Source organism: Sphaerodactylus townsendi, linkage group LG07, assembly GCF_021028975.2.
Source record: "Sphaerodactylus townsendi isolate TG3544 linkage group LG07, MPM_Stown_v2.3, whole genome shotgun sequence".
In the NCBI taxonomy this organism is placed as follows: domain Eukaryota; kingdom Metazoa; phylum Chordata; class Lepidosauria; order Squamata; family Sphaerodactylidae; genus Sphaerodactylus; species Sphaerodactylus townsendi.
The window spans coordinates 21,984,677-22,006,827 of NC_059431.1; the positions used below are offsets into that span (position 1 = coordinate 21,984,677).

General features: G+C 45.5%; 1 protein-coding gene across 1 annotated transcript in view; it reads left to right on the forward strand.

Annotated features, from left to right (window-relative positions):
- The first annotated feature begins 552 nt into the window (after positions 1-552).
- The window catches only part of WDR70 (WD repeat domain 70), a 122,173-nt gene continuing 100,574 nt past the window's right edge, over positions 553-22,151 (forward strand). Inside the window, exons 1-7 of the mRNA XM_048504237.1 lie at positions 553-654; positions 2,060-2,122; positions 4,622-4,705; positions 6,802-6,910; positions 8,075-8,263; positions 8,606-8,619; positions 20,116-20,156. Of these exons, the coding sequence (XP_048360194.1) occupies positions 630-654; positions 2,060-2,122; positions 4,622-4,705; positions 6,802-6,910; positions 8,075-8,263; positions 8,606-8,619; positions 20,116-20,156 (525 nt within the window). The 5' untranslated portion in view covers positions 553-629. The remainder of the gene's footprint in view (positions 655-2,059; positions 2,123-4,621; positions 4,706-6,801; positions 6,911-8,074; positions 8,264-8,605; positions 8,620-20,115; positions 20,157-22,151) is intronic.

Sequence of the window (22,151 nt, forward strand, 5' to 3'; positions counted from 1 at the left end):
AAGGTTAGCGCGGCAGGATGGGCTGGGTCACCCTTTGCAGATTGCTTTTTGACACAGAGGAGCATTGCAAGCGTGCAATCGTCCACCTCTGACATGTAAGCTCACAGAGCGCCCAATGCAGCTTCACTAAGCATGCAAGAGGAACGAATGCTGGAATAAGTACTGTTAGGTGCCTAAAATACTAACCACAGCATGAGCTCCCCATTACCCTACCTATGCATCTGATGGAACAAGTGACTCAGGAAAACTTGTGCTGCAAGTGTGTGTTGGCAGGCTTTAAGATGCCATTGGGCTCCTGTTTAATTTTGCTGCGACGCACAAAAGCAGAGGCAAGCAATGCCAAACAGCCTCTATTAGCCTCTGGCCTTGAAAACCCAGAGGCAAAAAGTCATATATGCCTGCCTTGGAAAAACCCCTAATCGTTCAAGGAGACTAAACGGGCTCCACTTCTCAAAGCCACCGCTGGAATAGTAGCCCGTCGGTGGTTGCGCTCCTCCAATCACCAGGGGGCGCCCTTTCCCCATAGCGGCAAGAAAGGCTTTCCGCTGACCCGGCTGCTGCCTCGTTGGCCGCTGCTTCCTGCCAGGAGCGAAAGTGCCTGTCCAGGGTGAGAGCGCTGGACTTTAAGGATGGAGCGGCCAGGGATGGACAGCGGTGAGTGGCAGCCCTGGTGGTTTCCTTTCTTGGGAAATCCTCAGACTCTTATGTGTTGCTATTTTTTCTTCTTTATCTGTAATTTTCTTTATTGCAATCCCCTACCATAAACAAGTTTGAGTGTAGTCACATTACTCATGAGTTTTGTTTTGGAAACTCCTGTTTGATGGCTAAACTTATTCTTAGATCTTACTTAGGAATTCATTTGTGTTATAGTTGTTTCCAAACCGTCTGATACTAGTCCATTATTGAAAGGTCCTCCTTACTAGTTGTTGTGAGTTCCAGATGTTGTATTGGGATCATTAAGAGTGTGGTATTAGGTTAATTTTTTCTACAGCAGGTTTAAATGTAATTTCTTTCATGAGAAAGATATAGATGGGGTCAGTGCACCAACAACTGATTGAACCCAAGGTGTTTAACAAAGTTTAGGTGGAATCTCTTTTCCTGCACCTTCAATCCATTACACAGAGTAATTGCATTCAAGGTGCAGGAAAAGAGATTCCAGCTAAACATTAGGAAGAACTTTCTGACTGTCAGGGCTGTTCGACAGTGGAATTCACTGCCTCGGAAACTGGTGGAGTCTCCTTCTTTGGAGGTTTTTAAACTGAGGCTGGATGATCATATGTCAGGAGCGCTTTGATTGTGTGTTCCTGCATGGCAGGGCGTTGGATTTGATGGCCCTTGTGGTCTCTTCTAACTGTATGATTCTAAGTCCTGGTGTTATCTGTGATTAATCCTGCAATACATTTCCCCACAGTCATAGAGCACTTTAAAAAGTAATATTTATTGTCTAGAACGGGGTGTCCAACTCTGGCGCCTCAGATGTTCATGAATGGATGGGAATCGTAGTCTATGAACATTTGGGGTGCCAAAGTTGGACACCCCTGGTCTAGAACTTAGACTTGTTTAGTTTTTGTGCCCTGATGAAGACCATCTGACTAAATCGCTTTTGGTTAGGGCAGAAAACTGGACTGTTATGTCCATTTGTGTGAAAATATGTGTGTAATGTAAGTTGCGTAGTTTTTAACTGGTAGTAAATATGTATAATTTTTCTATAACATTTTTACAATATTATAATTGAATCTTTGTCCCTAAATGTGAATTTATTTTTGATCTTTGAGACATCTGTCACGCTATTGATTGCCAGAGTTGATTCGGCTGATCTGGCTTTCTAGGTGGGCGTCCCCTCCCTCCCTCATCCCTTCATGTGCATCCCTCCCAAAGCTACATGCTTGGTGGAAGAGGATAACCATCACAGACAGAAAGAGTGTACCATTTAACTAATTATTTCATGTAGCACAGGTGGAGAATTTTAGGACTTATAGGCAGCTAACACCATTTCCTCTCATGAACGAATCCCAGATTTGTATACCAAAAGGACAGGACCTTTCTTTTTTCCTTATAGATGCTGACCCAATGGATGGACCTGATCCAGAACTGGCAGCCACAATGGGATTCTCAGGCTTTGGTGAGTAGAGAAAACTATCTTTGTGGGCTGAGAACGTAGATACCAAAATGGCAGGCCAGAACAGCCACTCTGCTGAACAAAGTTTGAAACCTTTCTCTGACTTGATACTCCTCCTTCAGTGGAAGAACCACTTAAGTTGGATGAATGTTTCTTTTAACTTTAAAAAAGCGCTGGACTAATTGTCAGTTGTCTTGGGAGATAATCTAACTGAAAAATGGAGGATATTGACATGAATAATCACTACCAAATCAGTGTATCGCTCCATCTAGGACAGTGTGGTCTCCAGAGCTAGAGAACTGTGGCAAGCTTCAGGCCCCTAGGTTTTTAAAAAAATTATAGAGGCAAACTCAGGTGAACCCAGACTGTGTTGCAATGAAAAGCTGCTTTTCCAATCCGGAGCTGAATCCAAATGGTCTTGAAATGTGGCTAACACACTAGATGACTGAATGAAAATAGCCGGGCCTGTCTAGGCCAGCATTTTGTTTGTAAACAGGGCACAGCATTGATGACTTTGTCTCTAGTGTTTGGCCTTCAGAGGTATGTTGCTGCTCTATGTATAAGTCTTATTTAGCTATCGTGGCTGATAGATCTCCCTTCAGTGCTATCAGTCATAAATCATTGTACAGATCCGGCCCGGTTCAGAGAGCTAGTGGCGTGCAGTGGTTAAGAGTAGGTGGATTCTAATCTGGAGAACCGGGTTTGATTCTCCTCTACTCCACAAGAGTGGCAGACTCGTGTCTGGTGAACCAGATTTGTTTCCCCACTCTTACATTCCTTCTGGGGGACATTCTTTGGAACTCTCTCAGCCTCACTTACCTCACAAGGGGTCAGTTGTGGAGAGAGGAAGGGAAAGGAGTTTGTCAGCCCCTTTGAGTCTCCTTGCAGGAGAGAAAGGTGGGGTATAAATCCAAACTCCTCTTCTTCACTGCTTCACAATCTCCATTATGTAGTGGACGGGGAAAAAGTTAAAAGTGCTCTTGAAATACACCAGGGATCATAGTAAAGTAGGGCGCATGCATCTTTCAAAGAGTGCTGATGCCACATTCTGCCACATATTTTAGTCATATGCACATTGCTCCATGTTCCGTTCATGGTATTTTGTTTTATATGATTTCTTAAATATGAATTATAAAAGGAGCAAGGTAATCTGTGGGCTGATTCTGCTATCTGTGAAATCACGTTTGGCTGGAAAGTGTGCCTGTGTGACCAAAAAGGCAGTTCTTTGGTGGCAGTTTGTATCCCTGCTTCAGTTTAACATCTTTAGGGGCTTCTTTGTCTCATATAGTTATTTATAGTAGGAGGGGAGACAAGCCGTCCTCTATTCAAAATGTTTTGTGATTGCTTCTCATAAATGTGCTGTCTTTTTCCCATACTTTGGTTAGTAGCAGTTAGAGAAATGGCATAAGAAGTAGTTGGGCTGTGAGGGAAATGGCATAAGAAGTAATGAGAGAAATGACACATTTTCGTCTCCAGTACCGTTGCCCTGGTCCAAATAGTCCTTTGTCCTGTCGCTGGTTTTTAAGGTTAAACTACACTGAGTGATCTTGTCGCAAACGCCCAACATCCTGTCTAGTTTGGCACAAAAATCACATACATTCATGATAGCCATGTTTAGATATTTTAAGGGCTATCATTGGTGAGGAAGCAAGCTTGTTTTCTGCTGCTCCAGAGACTAAGACCAGGAACAATGGGTTCAAGCTGAAGGAAAAGAGATTCCACCTAAACATCAGGAAAAACGTCCTGACAGTAGGGGCTGTTTTACTGTGGAATGCACTACCTCGGAGTGTGGTGGAGTCTTCTTCTTTGATGGTTTTTAAACAGAGGCTAGATGGCCGTCTGTCAGGAGTGCTTTGATGGTGTGTTCCTGTATTGCAGGGGGTTGGACTTGATGGCCCTTGGGGTCCAGTTCTATGATTCTGTGATTTTGTATGAGTCAGTTCTTTGCTTTATTTGAGGTTTTATTTTTAATATTAATAACTGCTCTGAGCCCAGGTGTTCAATGGGAAGAGTGGGATATCAAGTCTGATAAACAAACAAACTTATTGGAAGCCTGCTGGGTGACCTGAGGCCATTCACAAATTTTCATCTCTGAATTTGCATTTGAATGGGAGACTTCCAAGGAATACCAGGGTTGCAACTCAGAGAGGCAGGCAATGGCAAACCACCTTCCAGCATCTCTTGCCTTGAAAACCCTACGAGGCACCATAAGTCAGCTGTGACTTGGTGGCAAAAATGCACTTACAGCACAATCCTAAGAACACTTTCCTGGGAGTAAACCATACTGAGTAGACCTGAACATAGTTCTGAGTAGACTGGTTAGAATTTATCTCTTAGTTTTCATACTTGTCTGAGTTCTGGTAAATTGTTCTAGGACAGGGGTGTCCAACTCTGGTGCTTCAAATATTCATGGACTACAATTACCATCAGCCCCTGCCATGCCAGCATAGATTTATTACTTTTCTTTGTGTTTAACTTTAACCTTTATTTCTCACTGCACAGGAAAAAAAGCTCGAACTTTTGACTTCAATGCGATGTTTGAACAAACTCGAAGAACTGCTGTGGAAAGAAGTAGGAAGATACTGGGTGAGAGTTTGTTTCATATGGAAGCTTTGTGGAAATGTTGCTTCTTAATTGCCCTGAATGTCTGAATAGTTGGTTCAGTATTTTTCCAAGGATGACTCAGGCTAGCCCAGGGGTCTGCAACCTGCGGCTCTCCAGATGTTCATGGACTACAATTCCCATCAGCCCCTTCCAGCATGGCCAATTGGCTATGCTGGCAGGGGCTGATGGGATTTGTAGTCTATGAACATCTGGAGAGCCACAGGTTGCAGACCCCTGGGTTAGCCCAATCTTGTTGGATCTCAGAAGCTAAACAGGGTCACCTTGGGTTCGTATTTGAATGGGAGGGCACCGTGGGAAGTCCAGGGCAGATATGCGGAGGCAGGCAATGGCAAACTACCTATGAACATCTCTTGACTTGAAAATTCTATAGGGGTTGCCATAAATTGCCTCTGACTTGATACCACCTTCCACAACCACCCTTAGTTAACCTCAGTGCCTTTCAGCTCCTTCTCATTTTTTATGTCAGTGGTTCAGGCTGGCTTGATTCAATTTAGCACTTCAAGAACTAGCATGGAAGGAGCCTGAGATCACAGCCCAGGTTTATTTGTGATGGGAGTGGACCTGGTTAACTGTGTAGTTCCTCCCTCTTTCCCCTCTCTTTTCTACTTTCATTACATGACCACTGAGGGCAGAAGTCACGATGACTGAATGCAAGTGCCTGAACAAACTCAGGTTTCCTTCTTTCACAGTAACAGGGATTCTTAAGCAAGGTTAAATCCTAGCTAAGGAGACTTCTGGAGAAATATGCTTCATCTGGCCTGAGCTCATATCTCTGCAGCACATTACTGAAAGGGGTGATTTCACCAGCATGAAGAGCTAGCACAGCTCAGCTTTTGCCTCCTCAGGATCTGGGCACATGGTGACCTTCAATTCAACAGGTGGACTAGCTGGGTTTTGTTAATAGATCCACCAGTTCTGAAAACACCTAGGATCAGTAATTGTGTGCCAATCACTGGGCTCCTAGAACAGGGGTCTGCAACCTGCAGCTCTCCAGATGTTCATGGACTACAATTCCCATCAGCCCCTGCCAGCATGCCTTCATCTGTGGCTGGCACAGTGTGTAACAGACTTCTCTCTGTGAGATGCCGGCCTCTGAAGATGCCGGCCACAGATGCCGGCGAAACATTAAGAACAAGATCTACTAGACCACAGCCTGGAAAGCCCACCACAACCAATTGAGTCCGGCTGTGAAAGCCTTTGACAATATATTTGTGAGGATACTTTAGAGTCAGAGAGGATGATGGGAGGTAGTATAAGAGTCAGTCTCTCTGCACTGGGACCAGTGGTGGTGGACGTGTTAAGATGTTGTCCGCGAAATTCAGAAATACTGGAATATGTGATTCATTCTTCTCCATTCTATAACTTTGCAGCTGAGAAAACGGATGTTTTGAAGTGGAGCCCTTTTTATGTATGAAATGAATATATGGAAATGGCTTTCATGTCATTGCATTTCAGGTCTATGCAACTTGGAACTCACCCCAAAAGTCAGCCACAAAAGGTGACTCAGTGGTGGGCTTAATAAACTTTATGGTTTGATACCTGGGCCTGTCAGCTTAGAGGAGTATGGATTATCTGAAGGGAAACGACGCTGAACTTTAAAATCTTTTCCACAAAATGGAAGACCCATCAGCAATTTCCAGTACTTTTAGGAGCTGTACTGAAAGTTGAGGGCTTCACCTATTTAATTTGTGGAGCTCTGGCTCATTCCACACACACAGAATAATGCACTTTCAAACTACTTTCAGTGCTCTTTGAAGCTGTGCGGAATAGCAAAATCCACTTGCAAATAGTTGTGAAAGTGGTTTGAAAACTCATTATTTTGTGTGTGCGGAAGAGGCCTCTGTTTCTACAAAAGACACACTGAGGACTTTAAACATGCCCTTGCTTGCTTGCTTTCTCTTTGCAGCAGGGTGGCAATGATTACCTTTGCACAACAGTACACTCAGGACATGTGTCATTGTTTCCAGTTTTAAAAAGTGGTGTTTTCCATTTTCTCAAATTCCTTGAAGCAAGCAGCAGATTTTCTAACTCTTTATCACTGTGTGTTTTTAATACAGAAGAGCGTGAGAAAGAGACAGCTGAGAAAGAAAAAGAACTGGGAAACCAACATGATAGTGTCAATTTGACAACTGCTCCTTCACGTACACTTGAGAGAATACCTTCTGAGTAAGTATTTATCTATTTTAGTGTTTTCAGTCTACTTCTCTCCCTGTGGGGATTCGAAGTAGCTTACAAAATACAAAATGTAAAAATACAGTGTTTAAAGACACAACTGAAATAAATGGATGGAAAACATTCTGGGATTAATTCTGAATCTCTTGGCCTGGTTCTTTTTAGGCTCTGAAGCTGTTGCTAGCCGTAGACCCAGGATCACTTTAAGGCATTTTGTCTCTGGACATGCCCAGGTTAAAAACTTGAAACAGAGAAAGTGTAGAAATTCAGCCTAGATCTCACCTAGCAAAAAAAAAAAAATGCTTTATTGAATCCAGTATTAGACCATTCACCAAGTAGTTCAGAGGTTCCAGCTCTTTTGAGGGGAACTCATATCAACGTTTGAGTACTCTGGGGTTGCATTGCAAACTCAAGTTGCTTCCATATAGCTTATGACATCCCACTGATGATGAAACTTGCTGCAAAGGTGAAGTTATGCAAGCACAGTGGGGCCAGAAACTGTAAGCATGCAGTGGGGTGCCCGTGCAGGCCACAGTTCCTGCTGGCACCTTTTCTGGTGGCCCCCAAGTGTTTTTATGAAGTGGGGGGGGCGGGGCAGATAGGGCTTATGTCGAGCAATGACCATGGGAGATTTGATTGGCTGTGCAGATTTTTAAAAATTGCTTTTTTAGCTGCTGTCATCACAGCACAGGGATCCACACTGCATGACTGAAGTGAAGCAGTGGTCATCGTTTTGTGGCTGGCTCCACCTCCTGTGGTAGCTATTTTCAGTCACAAGTAATTTAGGGTTCCTATGACAACTTAGGTGAGCTTCAATGCTTTCTCCAACAGGTGTTGGATTCCAGAGTGCACATTTTGACCGAGGAAAGCTAAAAGGTACCCTTTTCCTCAAAACGACTCTCGCCTCTTCGCATCAGCAGCCTGTTCCCATGAATCAGTTGAGACCCTGCCGAGGCTCCAGACTCAATACTGAGGGTTTTACATCACTTCCTGCCTGATCATTTGAACTGCAGATGTCAGGGATTGAACCTGAGGTGTTTTGCATACAAAGCAGATGCTTTACCTGGAGGAGAAAGCGTGGGTTAGAAGCCAGCCCACTTGTTGGATAGCTGCAGCAAACGACATACACCCCATTCAACTTTGTACACTTCTTTTCAGGGATTCAGAGAGTAGCGAAAGTGAAGAAGACAGTTCAGATGAAGAACTGATTGGGCCACCTCTACCAACCCAAGGAACAGAAACCCAAGAAACCGAGGATGACGAACTCATTGGACCGCCCCTCCCTCCTGGGTACAAGGGCAAGGAGGAGGAGGAGGAGGAGGAGGAGGAAGAAGAAGAAGATAACATGCAGGAAGAAGATGAGGTCAGTTTTTAGGTTCTTGGAGTTTCACACTGTTCAGCATGGAATTCGGCTGCTTTGTGTGCAAGAGTTTCAGCGCATAATACTAGGCTTCAAGCAGATTGAAGCTACCCTGGCAAGCTGTTGGAAACGTACTCTTTATGGTTATGACAACACCATTGTTATTATGTGTGCACTCCAGCATGTATGTCCAGCTTAGAAGGGGTTGGGGTGCAATCAGGGCTGTGCAAAGTTTTTCCAGGTGTGCTCATCTAATTTGGTGGCTGTCCTCTTTATCTTCATCAGAGCAGCCTGAACAGCCAGAGGATATCTGATCTAGGAAAGCTAAGCAGGGTCATTCCCGGTCAGTACTGGGTTGGGAGACTTCCAAGGAAGCCCAGGGCTTGTTATCCAGTGCAGGCTGTAGCAAATGACTTCTGCTCTCCTCTTGCCTTGGAAATCCCATGAGGAATCGCCACTGGTTTTGACTTCATGACACTCTATTATAATTAGAACATAAGAACAAGCCTGCTGGATCAGACCAGAGTCCATCTAGTCCAGCTCTCTGCTACTCGCAGTGGCCCACCAGGTGCCTTTGGGAGCTTACATGCAGGATGTGGAAGCAATGGCATTCTGCTGCTGCTGCTGCTGCTGCTGCTCCCGAGCACCTGGTCTGCTTAGGCATCTGCAATCTCAGATCAAGGAGGATCAAGATTGGTATCCATAGATCGACTTCTCCTCCATAAATCTGCCCAAGCCCTTTTTAAAGCTATCCAGGTTAGTGGCCATCACCACCTCCTGTGGCAGCATATTCCAAACACCAATCACACGTTGCATGAAAAAATGTTTCTTTTTATTTGTCCTAATTCTTCCCCCCAGCATTTTCAATGTATGCCCCCTGGTTCTTTTAATTATTTGAAATAGTGTCATTGCATGAGATGAAAATTGTGATCCTAAACGCACCAACAGCCACCCTCTTATGCTCTTTTCGGCCCTAATGTGAAACCAGGGCTTATTTTGACTGCTGGAGGTTTGTGATACCAGAGATCACTTGCAGACTGTCACTGAAATCCTGGCTTGCCTGGGCAAATACTGGTTTTGTCATGTTTTCGCTTTCCGTCAAAGAAACCTGGTGGCATCCCAGCATACATTAAGGCAGAATTCGTAACAATATGGGGGTTTCGTGTAACTGCATAGTATAGGTCTGCCATAGTCGGGATTGTGGCAACCACGCATACCGGAATGTGATTCTTTCCTATGAACAACTTCTGGAGTTTTCAGCCACTCAGGCGGTAGGTGAAAGAACTTTTTTCACCCTCATATTAGTTAAAGACTGGCTGAGGAGTACTCCGATCGCTGAGCTTTTGGAAGCGTTTGTTCTGACAGCAGTAGAAAAAGATGTTCCGATGCCATTGTTATTAGCCCGTCTTTAAAAAGCGAAGAGTTTTACTGGCAGTGATTCTATGAAGTGTGAGACATTATAGTTCTGCAGCTGTACAATTGTTTTGCGGATATTTAGCTAGTTTTGATACTGTTGCATTTCTTTTAAGGTGGCTGTATTTGTTGAATGTGGTCTTTGGTTCGTTGTGCTTTGGGAAGTGCCTATTAATATGCTCTCAGTTTCTTTTGGAAATTATAAAGCAAGGAGCGCCACCTAGTGGCCACTAGATGTGTATTTAAATAAGGCTTACGTAGACAACTTTGTATGATTGGGTAGATTTGTCAGGACTGGATAACTCAGGCTCATTTTATCAGATCACTGACGCTAGGCAAGGTTGGCCCTGGTCAGTATTTGCATGGGAGACCACCAAGGAATACCAACATCCCTATGCAGAGGTAGTCAAGGGCAAGTGTCAGGGGTTGCACCTTAAGTCGAGTTGATTGAGATGCATTCCTACTTCAATGTAACTGCTACAAGATATATGTAACCAGCCTGTTATATGTTACTATGGCTGTAATGGGACGTTCTTCTGTTGATTGTATCTTTATGGCTTCACACGCTTTGTGGATAACCAGGCTTACCCCTGACACCTCCTACTCTCATGGGAACTGGGATGGTTCTGTAGTTCTGTGGGGTAGGAGGACAGGTGGCCTTATCTCTATTTGTTGCCAACCTTGGGGTGCCTAAGCTCCGCAGTAACTCTTTCTCACATTCTTTGGGAAAACGGGAGGTCGGATTCTTTCTCAATAAAGGGGACAGCAAAAGCCAGGTTCGCCAGAACTAGCTTTCTACAAGTTGGGTGCTTTGCTGCCTTTCAATAAACACTTCTGATCAACGATACAGAGTCCGTTTATTGATCCAAGGTCCGAGACACGTCTAACAGCAAGACACCTCTAAATGTCTCTTGCCTTGAAAACTCAGTTGGGTTGCCATAAGTCATCTGCGACATCATAGCAAAAAAAAAAAGAGAGAGTAATAGTTAAGTCTAAGACTGGATCAAAAACTACCAGATTGAGAGAGAAAAGGCAAATTATTGTTAATTAAAGGGGGAAAAGGAGGCTATGTGTGAGATACATTGTTATGGCTCAGCCTGATCTAGTTGGGGTCCCCTGGGAGGAAGACTCAGATGGAGAGGAGGTGACAATTTTGGCTCCAGTTCCCCAGGCATCGCCTGTAAATGCAGAGCCTGACCAGTCCATGCAGGACAGGTCCAGAGGCCCAGACAGAGCATGCAGACAGGGATCCACAGCCAGGTCCAAGCTCTGAGCTCTCCCAGTGGACACCCAGCCAGGGTCTAGCTCTGGGATACTTCAGCCTCTGGACAGTGAGCCAGAGGGGATCCTGCCAGCCCCCTCCCCAGGTCTTCAGACCCCCAGGAGCAACGCAGGAGGAGGCTGTGTACTAGGTTACAGCAGAGGAGACACAGTTGCAGGTTAGCAGCCATGGAGCAAGCTGACTTGGATGCTAAATGACTTGGATTCTAAGACCTGGATGCTAAGTGACTAAAGTAAACCAGCTGCAAGAGGTTATTGCACTAGGGCAGTGGTGGCGAACCTATGGCACTCCAGATGTTCATGAACTACAATTCCCATCAGCCCCTTCCAGAATGGCCAATTGGCCATGCTGGCAGAGGCTGATGGGAATTGTAGTCCATGAACATCTGGAGTGCCATAGGTTCACCACCATGGCACTAGGGAATGGGAGGCTGGCTATAAAAGAGAGGTTGCAGCTGAGCTATCTTGTGGCGGCAACATTGTGTTTCAGTTTGCAGGTCACTGTCTGTGTTCCTAGCCTTTTGCATTCAATAAACAAGTTCATGTTGGCAAAAGGCTGATAAGAATCCAGAGGTAATAAAAGAGATTTTACTCTGTTAGTATACAATGATGGAACTTTATTTTTAGATTTCCCTTCAACTTTTTCCCTTAAAAAATCACGCAAATAGTGTTAAAAAGCATGAAATTGAGCATTAGGTGGAGGAATCATTAGGTGATGACAATATTTAGACCAAGAGTATTTTTTTGCTTATTTTCTTGGGAGTGTCTTTTTACCAAGGAGTTCCTTTGGGAAAGAGAAAAGGAAGTGTTTCCTTATGTTGAACATTCTAGCGATTCTGTCAAGACAGCAATTGAAGCTACTTCTAAACACTCAGGAATTATTTTAGTTTGTGGTTGTCCTCTAAATCCTGACACACATTCTTTGTTGGCAGATTTAAGTTAATTTCTCTTTTTCCTGCCCTCAGTTTTATTTCCCTGACCATTTAAGTGCTCAAAACTCTTCAGAGTCCTGTTGATGTGAAATTTGTTTTAAGATGCAGGCCTCTGGTTGTCATTCACAACAATATAAGTGCGGTCTTAAAAAAACATTTAAGGTAGGAATACAGGAACACTATGAACAAAAATAACATTTGTAGTGGACTTTTCACAAATCATACAAATTGCTTTCTCCAAAGGAACACAGCAGCTGTAAAACAAGGACCAAGGGGTTTTTTAAAGCAATTTTATGAGGCTGTTACTTGATTGAACTGGATGTAAACCTTTAATTTAGATTGTTGAGTGCGCCTTGAGTGACATTTTAAAAATGTTAGTGCTATTTAATATCTTCTGTTTCCTTTTTCAATCACATTTATGAGGATTTGTTAATACTTGCATTATGTTCTGAGTTTGTTTGGAAATCTTAAATTCAGTGAAGCTTTAAAAGTCATTCATGGACTGCGTTTTGCAGGAGGGGGTTGTGAGTGCTTGTGAATGATACAGTTATCTGTTCCTTATCACTACTTTCTCCGTTGTGGTTTTGATATATTGTGAGTTGGCATAAGGAATTAAATGGGAATTTTGGAGGAGTTTTGCGAAAGCCATAGTTGACACGTGAAGGCCAGCAGATGACACAGTAGAATTTGTTACCTGGGATAGTCTGCACCTGCCATCCACCCACATATATCCATTTCTTCCCTCCTTTCTTCCCTCCTTTCTTCCCTCCTTTCTTCCCTCACTTTGTTCTTCCCTCCTTTCTTCCCTCACTTTGTTCTTCCCTCCTTTCTTCCCTCACTTTGTTCTCCCCTCATTTCTTCCCTGACTTCTTTCTTCCCTCACTTTGTTCTTCCCTCCTTTCTTCCCTCACTTTGTTCTCCCCTCCTTTCTTCCCTGACTTCTTTCTTCCCTCACTTCTTTCTTCCCTCACTTCTTTCTTCCCTCACTTCTCTCATTTCTTTCTTCCCTCACTTCTTTCTTCCCTCATTTCTTCTCTACTTCTTTCTTCCCTCATTTCTTCCCTCACTTCTTTCTTCCCTCACTTCTTTCTTCCCTCCTTTCTTCCCTCACTACTTTCTTCCCTCATTTCCTCCCTCACTTCTTTCTTCCCTCATTTCTTCTCCACTTCTTTCTTCCCTCATTTCTTCCCTCACTTCTTTCTTCCCTCATTCTCTCACTTCTTTCTTCCCTCATTTCTTCCCTCACAACAATCCTAACATGCCACACTATTCCTACTTCCAACACTCTTAAAGCTAGATTGTGTGCTTGGTCTACCCTTTCATATAATCTTTGAAATAGCAGGGAACATGGCCCACCACAGTCAATCTGGAAGGTTGAATTTAGCCCTGATACACAGCTGAGCAACTGATCTATGAGCTCTGAGAACAACTCGTAACCTCTGGAAACATGGGTCTCGAATCTATGGATGTGACATCAAACCGATGAGGGATCAAGATGGAATCCCACCTAGCGATGCACATAAATAGCCAACGTGCATGCCATCGTGAGATATGCGTTCTATATACTTAGGGTGTCGTCGATAGGAAGGGGGTAAAGGCGGCCAGAAGAGATTGTTACCTATGTGATCAGTGTGAGCCCCGTCCTAGGGACTGGCACGCAGGGTTCCTAGAACCTAAATGTCATTGTGTAATGATTATAAATACATTCACTAATCCTGCATCTGCTGCCCGTCATCTCTCATCAAAAGGACCAAGCCGTATCCAAGAATTTTAGAGCTTTGGCAGAGCAGAAGTCGCGCCACTGCTTGGTAATGTGGCCCCTGAAAACATAATTGAACTTATGTCAATTGTTCTCATTGAAATGGTATTTGCAGAGTTGGGGAGTTTGGAGCTAGTACACCAGCAGTCCTTAGCCTGGTCTTGTATGAAAGGGATACGTTTGACACATTCAACACTCCTGAAGGGAGCTGTGACTCTCAAAAGAAGAGGAGGAGTTTGGATTTACACCCTGCCTTTCTCTCTCAAATGAGGCTCAGGGGGCTTACAAACCCCTTTCTCTTCCTCTCCCCGCAACAGATATCTTGTGAGGTAGGTGGGGCTGAGAGAGTTCTGAGAGAACTGTGACTAGCCCAAGATCCCCCAGCAGGCTTCATGTCTAGGTGTGGGGAAATACATCCAGTTCACCAGATAAAAGTCCGCTGCTCATGTGGAGGAGTGGAGAATCAAACTTGGTTCTCCAGACTAGAGGTCTACCAGACTAGAGGTCTACCAGACTAGAGGTCTAATACCACTATACCATTCTGGCTTATACTTGGTGGGCCTTATTTCCATGGAAACTTCTATGGGATAGGGCTGCATGAGACTGAGGTGAATAATGAAGAATGGGGTTCAGATGCCACCTCAGCTATGTGTTCACTAGAGGACCCATCTTATTTGCTCAGCTATGTGTTCTCTAGAGGACCTGTCCTTCCATTTGTCACTGTGCAGATGATAATGCTTACTAGCCGTGCAAGGTTTTTTTTAAAAAAAAACTGAGGGAACATATGTGAGGCACTTTGGAAACTCCTAAAGCACTATACCAATGTGAAGTATTAAATCAGGCGTGACCTTGTAGGCTGCTTGGGTGGGACTGTGTATAGTATCCAAATGTGTACGGTATCCAAATGGGCTGTGCTCTGAGCTCTTTGAGGGGAAACTGAGCGACAAGCAGGATTATTAAGTTACTTCTAACCTGCAAATCAAAATAATGTTGTTTGGGAATTAGCATCTTTAATTCTGAACACGGTCCTCAGCATGTAGATCAAAAAATCTGCTCAGTGGAGCCCGGGGTGGATTGAGATGCTTCTGTAAACCTGCTGGGCGCACTATCTAGTAAATATGGGGTTTTTTTCTAAATATTTTCCAATTTAGGCTGTTTTTGCTGCTTCTGGATAGTCAGGAATCAATAAGAGGGATGTTTCCGAGGAACTAGCGAAGATAGTGGTAGACAAGGAAGAAGTTCTGGCAGCCATTGATAAACTAAATGTTACCAAATCCCCTGGCCCAGATTGCATTCACCCAAGAGTTCTTAAAGAGCTCAAGCATGAAATTGCTGATGCTTCTCATGCTTTAATATGCAAAACTTATCCCTGAAATCAAGGTTCCATCCCACAAGAAGACTGGAAGATGGCCAATGTCACACCAATCTTTAAGAGAAAGGATCTAGGGGGGGACCAGGGAAATTACCTAGGCCAGTCAGTTTGACATCTGTTCCTGAGAAGTAAGAATTAGTAAGAATCTATCATTAAAAGATAAAATTATAAAACATGTAAGAAAAGCAAGACCTGCTATGAGAAAAGAGTCAAGCATATGTATATGGCTTTTGCAGAGAGCAAAATCACCTGTCTTACAAACTTACTAGAGAGTTCTTTGAGGGTATGTAAACAGGCATGTGGACAAGAGGAGTGGTGAACCGGTGGACATTGTCTGACTTGGATTTCCAAAAGGCTTTTTGACAAAGGTTCTCCTCACCAGAGACTGTTGAGAAAACTCAGCAATGAAGAAGGAATAAGAGGAAGTCCTCCTATGGATTAAAAACTGGTTGAGAAACAGGAAACAAAAGAGTGGGTGTGTAAATGGGAAGTTCTCACAATGGAGGAGATAGCCGAGGAGTATGGTGTCCCCCAAGGATCCGTTTTGGGACCAGTGCTCTTTAACCTATTCATAAAATGACCTGGAAGTAGGGGTGGAGTAGCGTGTAATTTATTAGGCCAAGTTTGCAGATGATACCAAATTTTGTAGTGTGGTGAGAACAACAAAGGAGTTCTGAAGAGCTCCAAAGCGGACCTTGATAGGAGAAATTAGGTGAGTGGGCTCCAGAAAGTGGCAAAATGCTACAGTTCAATGGTAGCAAAATGTAAAAGTGATTATTGATTCACATAGGGGCAAAAAATCCAAGCACTTCACATACACGCTTCACAGGGGTCAGTGCTATCAGTCACAGACCAGGAAAGGGATTTAAGCGTCTTACGTGTTTCCCCGAATATGAGACAGTGATGTCTTATATTAATTTTGCTCCCAAAGATCGCTATGTCACTTATTTTCAGGGGATGTCTTATTTTTTCTGTGTTCATTAGCGAGGCATGCTTCCAAACAAAAACTTTGGTAGCATGTCTTACTTTTACGAGGAGGGATGCCTTATATTTAAGCACTTCAGCAAAACCTCCTACTATGTGCTTAATTTTTTTAGAGGGGGTGTCTTATATTGAGGAAACAGGGTAGTTGATAGTTCCATAGAGATGTCAACTCAATGCATAGCAGCTGTAAAAAAGGCAAACTCTATGCTACAAGGATCATTAGAAAAGGAATTGATAATAAAAAACTGCAAAAGATTGTCTTGCCCTTATATATAAAGAAGAAGCAGTGAGTGCTGACCGCACTTGGAAGTACTGTGTCCAGTTCTCTGAGTAGCGCATCTCAAAAAGGATATGTGAGGAGATAGAAAAAGAAAAGTGCAGAGAAAGGGGCAACAAGGATGATTGAGGGACTGGAGCACCCCTTCCTATGAGGGAGAGGCTGCAGCCGTTTGCAGGATCTCTTTAGTTTGGAGAGGAGGCTGGCTGAGGGGGGATATGATTGAAGTCTCTATAAAATTGCCTTATGCATGGGGTAGAAAATGTTGACAGAGAGAAATTTTTCTCTCTTTCTCCTGTCACAATACTGGAACCAGGGGGGGCATACATTGAAAATGCCAAGGCAGGAAGAATTAGAGACTAATAAAAGGAAACACTTCTTCCACTTAGCGTGTGATTGAGGGTGTTTGGAATATGCTGCTGCCACAGGGGAGGGAGTGAGAGTGATGGCCCACTAACCTGGATAAAGCTTTAAAAGGGGCTTGGTGTAAGGAATTCCCATAGAAGCAGGAAATAAAGAGGCTTTTGGGAGTAAAGGAAGTCCATTTATTAAAGACATCTTAGAAAGCTCAAGTACGCAGTGGCAGGAATGGCACTTCCCGCCAGAAGCACAGGTTATAACACCATTCACCCCATCCCCCCTTCCTGCTTAACACCATGGAGAACCCCAGTTGTCTTCATCTCAGCGCGCAAAGAGATAAAAGTCTCCGCCCGATGCATCTGGCCCATAAAAGCCGGGCTGTGGGAATGCACTCAAGGGTTACTTCACCCATCAACACTTTTCATTGAATCCTTTACCTCTGCCTCCCGAAGAAGAGAGACCCCTTCCCCAGGTTTTATGCGGAAGAGAAGCGGTGGAAAGCTTAGAAATAAGGGTGGGGGCTTCAATATTTTAAATAAACCCATTGATTATACCCGGAAGAATATCCCACCCAAGAGACTAAATATTGCAAGCGTTTCTGCGATTAAAGCGAGAGTCCAGGATAAGCGTCAATTTAAGTAGTGCTTGTGGCCATCAATAATGAGTCGGTGGGGAAGCCTCTCTCGGCGTGCCGTGCTTAAGGCATGTCGAGCCCGGGAGCCTCCTTGAGCAAAGCTGGAATGGAAGACAGGATGGATGTTACTAAAGAAGAGTTGGAAACTAGCAAAATCCTAAGCGGGCAGTAGAGAGCATCATTAATCACTTTTAGTAATCTGAAAAGGGTCCCACAAATCTCTTGCCAAGTTTCTTGGAATATTTATGCACGTCTCACTAAGAGAGATTTTTTTGTAAGATAAATACACCCAGGAGCCCACACGCTTGAAAAAATCCGAGCGGTGTTTATCCGCTTGCAGTTTTTGGGAGTCAGCTTTAGCATTTGTAAAGGCCCGGTCTGGACCGAGCTTCCATCCCTCGAGCTAGGGATAGACCAAAATCCATTGTGTTAAGAAATTCTGGGGGGTCCCAAAGCTGCCTGCGAATTGGTAGTTGTGGCTACCTTGGCCCGGGAAGGGCGACCAGACACAATTTCAAAGGGGTTTTCTTTGTGTACTACTATGAGAACGCATTGTTGTAAAGCGTGACCTCCATAGCCGGAATAAGCTTCGCACCAATTGTCTTGAGTGGTAGTGAATTGGTGTAACAGCTGTAAATACTGCTCTGAGGAGTTCTGTTAGTTCTCTCCGTCCTACTTGCCCGTCACTTTGAGAGCGTGGTAGGCGGCGACGGCCGAAGGCGGCCCCCAACTAAGCCCAAAAGCGCTTTCCAGAACTTTGAGATGAATTGGGGGCCATGCGGTCGGAGACCACCTATATGAGGGCGGAATGGAGCGGTAAACATGTTGAATAAACAGCCCGTTGCCAACTTAGAATGGCGGAGGGGATGGAAGCACATGGAATAAAATGGGCTTGCTGCCAGAGAATAAGTCTACCACCACCCATAAAACCGTGTTGCCACATGACTTTAGGGCGAAATCTGTAATAAAAATCCATGGGAGATGACTTTCCCAAAGTGCTGAGGAGGCGTACCGGGAGAGGTTTCAATAGTCAACCCATGGGGCTTTCCCGGAGATAGTTTTGGCTTCTGCACAAACCGAGCAGCCTTTAATGTATGCCTCAATGTCTTTGCGCATTGCGGCGCCACCAGAACTGCCCGGCCCAGGAGCTAAATGCAGAGTTTTCAAAAAAGCCAAAATGTCCCTTGAGCCCGAGGCGGGCATCGTGGCAAGCTTCAAGAACCTGCTTGCGGAGGGAGGGAGGCCGCGTGCCAACATTCCCCCCCCTCAGCCAAACTCCCATTCTCCAAGCGCAGTGGGAGTCTCCTTCGGAGCTGGAGGCTGCGTGCAGCCGCCTCCTCCAGTTCCGCGGGAAAGGAGAAACAACGAAGACTGGGAGCGGGGGGTGGAGGGGAGAAGTGGGCGTTTGAAGAGATCGGGTGACAGCCAACCCAACTGGGAGGAAAAAAGAACAGTGCGTGCTGGAATGTGTCTGCGTAGAGCAGCCCCACCCCCCTCCCGGGTGTTGAAGTAGCGCGTGAGCGCGTCAGCCAGTTGTTGGTTTTCCCAGGGAAAAAATGGACTGTAAAGCGAGGAAAGAAATGCATTGCGAAGTTGTTTTCTTGCGAGACATCTTGAGGGGTGGAAAAAGAGCTGCCTGGTTTTTTATGATCCGACCAAACTTGAAAGGGGTGCTTAGCCCCCTCCATGCCGAGTGGCTTCAGAGTGGAGAGTGCTACTTTGATGGCGCGCAGTCTCTTTCGTCTCCCACAGTCCAGTTGAGTTAGAAGCACCAGAGAATTTTTTTAGACAAATAAGCACCGCGGAACCAGTCTACCATCTTTTATTTTTTTCTGCAACAGAAGGGCTGCCCCAAGTGCTTTGCATCCGAGTCGTCCGCGTGAACCCTGGCAAGCGGGAGTCTCCTGGGTCAGGGTGCTTTAGGATAGGTTACGGTGGTAAACGCACTTGAATTTTAATAGCTTGAAAGGCTGTTTGACATTCCTCAGACCAGGAAAGGGGGGCCCCGGGCTTGAAATGCGGACAGTGGATCTTTTACCCTTAGTGCGTAAGCGGTCTGTAAGAGGGAGACTCAGTTCAGCAAATTGGGGGGTATAAAATCCACACGATAGAAATTAGCAAAACCAAGAAAGCTTGACTGGAGTTCTTCTGCGGTTGGTGGGGGGCAGGCCATATGGAGGACTCGTCAATTTCTAGCAGGATCCATTTTAAGCCCTCGAGGCGAGAATCCGGTAACCCAAATAGTCATCGTGGAGGTCTGAGTAGAAAACAGCATTTGGAGAGAGTTTGGCAAAGAGAGAGAGTTGTCAAACAAGCGTTTCAATACCTCTCGAACCAATATTTCATGCTCTTCTATAGTTTGTGAGTAAATTAAAAGCGTCATCTAAGTATGCAACTTAACTCCCTTGTACAGTAAATCATATGGAGAACTTAGTTGATAAGGGCCATGAAAGCTCCGAGGGGGCCCCACTTAACCCGAATGGCATTATTAAATATTCAAACTGTCCAAACTTTGTGTTCAAAAGCAGTCCAGGTGTTCATATCCTTCAGCAATTCTATGACTCTGTAGTAAAGCTTCTCTCAAGTCCAATTTAGTAAAATGATCGTCCTTTGCCGAGTGCATCTAAAGGTCTTTGATCAAAGGCGAAAAGGATATTTGATGGACAAGGGAGACATACATTGAAACCACCTCGATAATCTGTGTGCAAAGCCCGTAAAGACCCATCTTTCTTTTGACAAAACCAAAAAAAGCGGGGAGCGAAGCGTGTGTGTGTTTGGTAGCCCGCCCCATTATGAACCCGCTTGAGAGCAAGAGTTCTTGTCTAAGAAGGCCACGAAGTTCCTTCTCTCCTCATTGGGACTCATGCGGTAGATTCTACCCTTGGGTAGTTGTGCCCCTGGTTGTATGACAATTTTACAGTCGAGTATGTCTCTGTGGGGGGTGGCAACTGATCGCATTCCTGCTCCTGAAAAACTCTGGCTAGATCATGATATGCAGGTGGGATGCCAATAGAATGCGAGGAGCAATCACTGAGGGAAGCCAGGGAGGGGTGTGTGTCCAGGAGGAGCGTTGGGTTTTGCTTCCAATTCATGTGTTCTACACGCTGGGAGGGGTCAGTGAATTCTAGGATCCTTTCTTTTTCCAAATGAACTTTGGTTCATGTAACAATAACCGAAGGCATGCCCAAAACGCTATGGAGTGTTTAGCCACTGGCGAAGCCAAGAAATAAAACTAATTTTCTCCCAATGGTGGTAGAAACGGAGGAGAACGGCTGTGTTTTGTACCTGGGCCGGTCATGCCGTTTGAGGGCTGCCCGTCCATTTAGGTGAATGGTATGGAGGCTTAGCCAGGGGGGGGGTCGGTCCCTAGACCCTAGCTCACTCTGCCACCTGGGGGCGCATTAAGCAGTGGGAGCAGCCGGAATCCCACAAGGGCCGAGGCTATAATGCGAGATGTGTTTAAGCGGGGTTGGCCAGAAATGCTTGAGGACAGGCAAATGCCGGAAATGCGCTGCCTTCACATCACAGCGATCAGAAGTCGGGCCCATGTCCATGGGGGGGCTGAAAGAAAGGCAAACAACAGCAACTGCTTCCCCTCCTCTGGAGTAAGCCGCCGAGTCACCGCTTTAGGCGAGCCAGTGGGATGCGGCCCTGACTAATCTCGCGTGGTGGTAGTTTGGCAGGCCGGGTGCGCGCAGCTGGCCTAGGGCCGGTTGGTTTTTTTTCATTTCTTAGGACAGTTAGGCGGCTAGATGACCTGGCCCTCGCGCAGTAAAGACACAATCAAGTGTCGGCGGCGGCGTTCAGAGGTGGTTTCGGTAGAGGCTGGCTGGAAGCGACTTCGAGTGGACACAGTAGTGGTTTTACGAGTAAAGCGGCCTCCATGAGCGTATTCCAAAGCGAGACGCCACGCGGGACCCCAACTGGATCCAATCTGCAATAGTACGAGGAACCCGAATTAAAAACACCGTTTCAACGTAGCTTACCGTCCACAGCATCCGAGAAGTATTAAGCATTTCATCGCGTTCAGGCGACCACTCAGGGGAAGTCGAGGCAGCCGCGCCGCACGAAATTCCGCGGGCAAATTCTGCAAGCAGGCGGTTGCCTTGCTGGATGGTTTTGATAGGTCGCGGATAGCTTCATTCTCGTAGCCTGGATCTTGAAAGCTCTTAGGAGGCTTGGAGGAATCACGGGCGCACAATGCGAGAGTCCTCATCCTGCTGCAAATCCAAAAGTCCGCGAAGACAGTCGGCTGCTGCCCCATCCAGGACGTGGAGCCGATGTCCACGTCCATTTTTTAAGCTCAGACCCGGTATAAATCATCATAGTCTTCCAGAAGTGGGCATTGAGTTGCAGGAGATGAAGTAGGGAAGTTTGGAGGCGGTCCCATCAAAAGCGGGCTGGTATCGGGGGCGGTAGTAGCCCACGTTCGGCTGACTCTTGGCGCCTGCTGGGAGGTGGTTAGCAGCGGGTTGAGGCAGGTTGGGCAGGCAGCTGTTGTTGTAATACGCGGGGGGGGCGGAGATAAATTTCGCTGGCGTTGCCGCATGGCGTTTGGGTGGCAGGACCCAGGAATGCGTGGCCCCCCTGGCACCCGGCCTGATCAATGTAACAGCATAGATTCCAACTTGGGGCTTCCTGGTCACCTTGCTGCCTCCTTGGATTCCCTCTCTAGCACGCTGACCAGCTCCCTCTCCTTGCGGGTAGTCAATGCATCCTGGTGCGCTTATGCAAAGCAGCTTTTTCTCGTTCCAATTTAGCCAGTTAAGTCCCGTTTAAGAGGCTTCAGTGAGGCTTCAAAGCTTTGCGTCGCAGAGCCTGAAACGCTTTTGGCGTTGCCGTTGTAAATCCAGTCTGGAATGT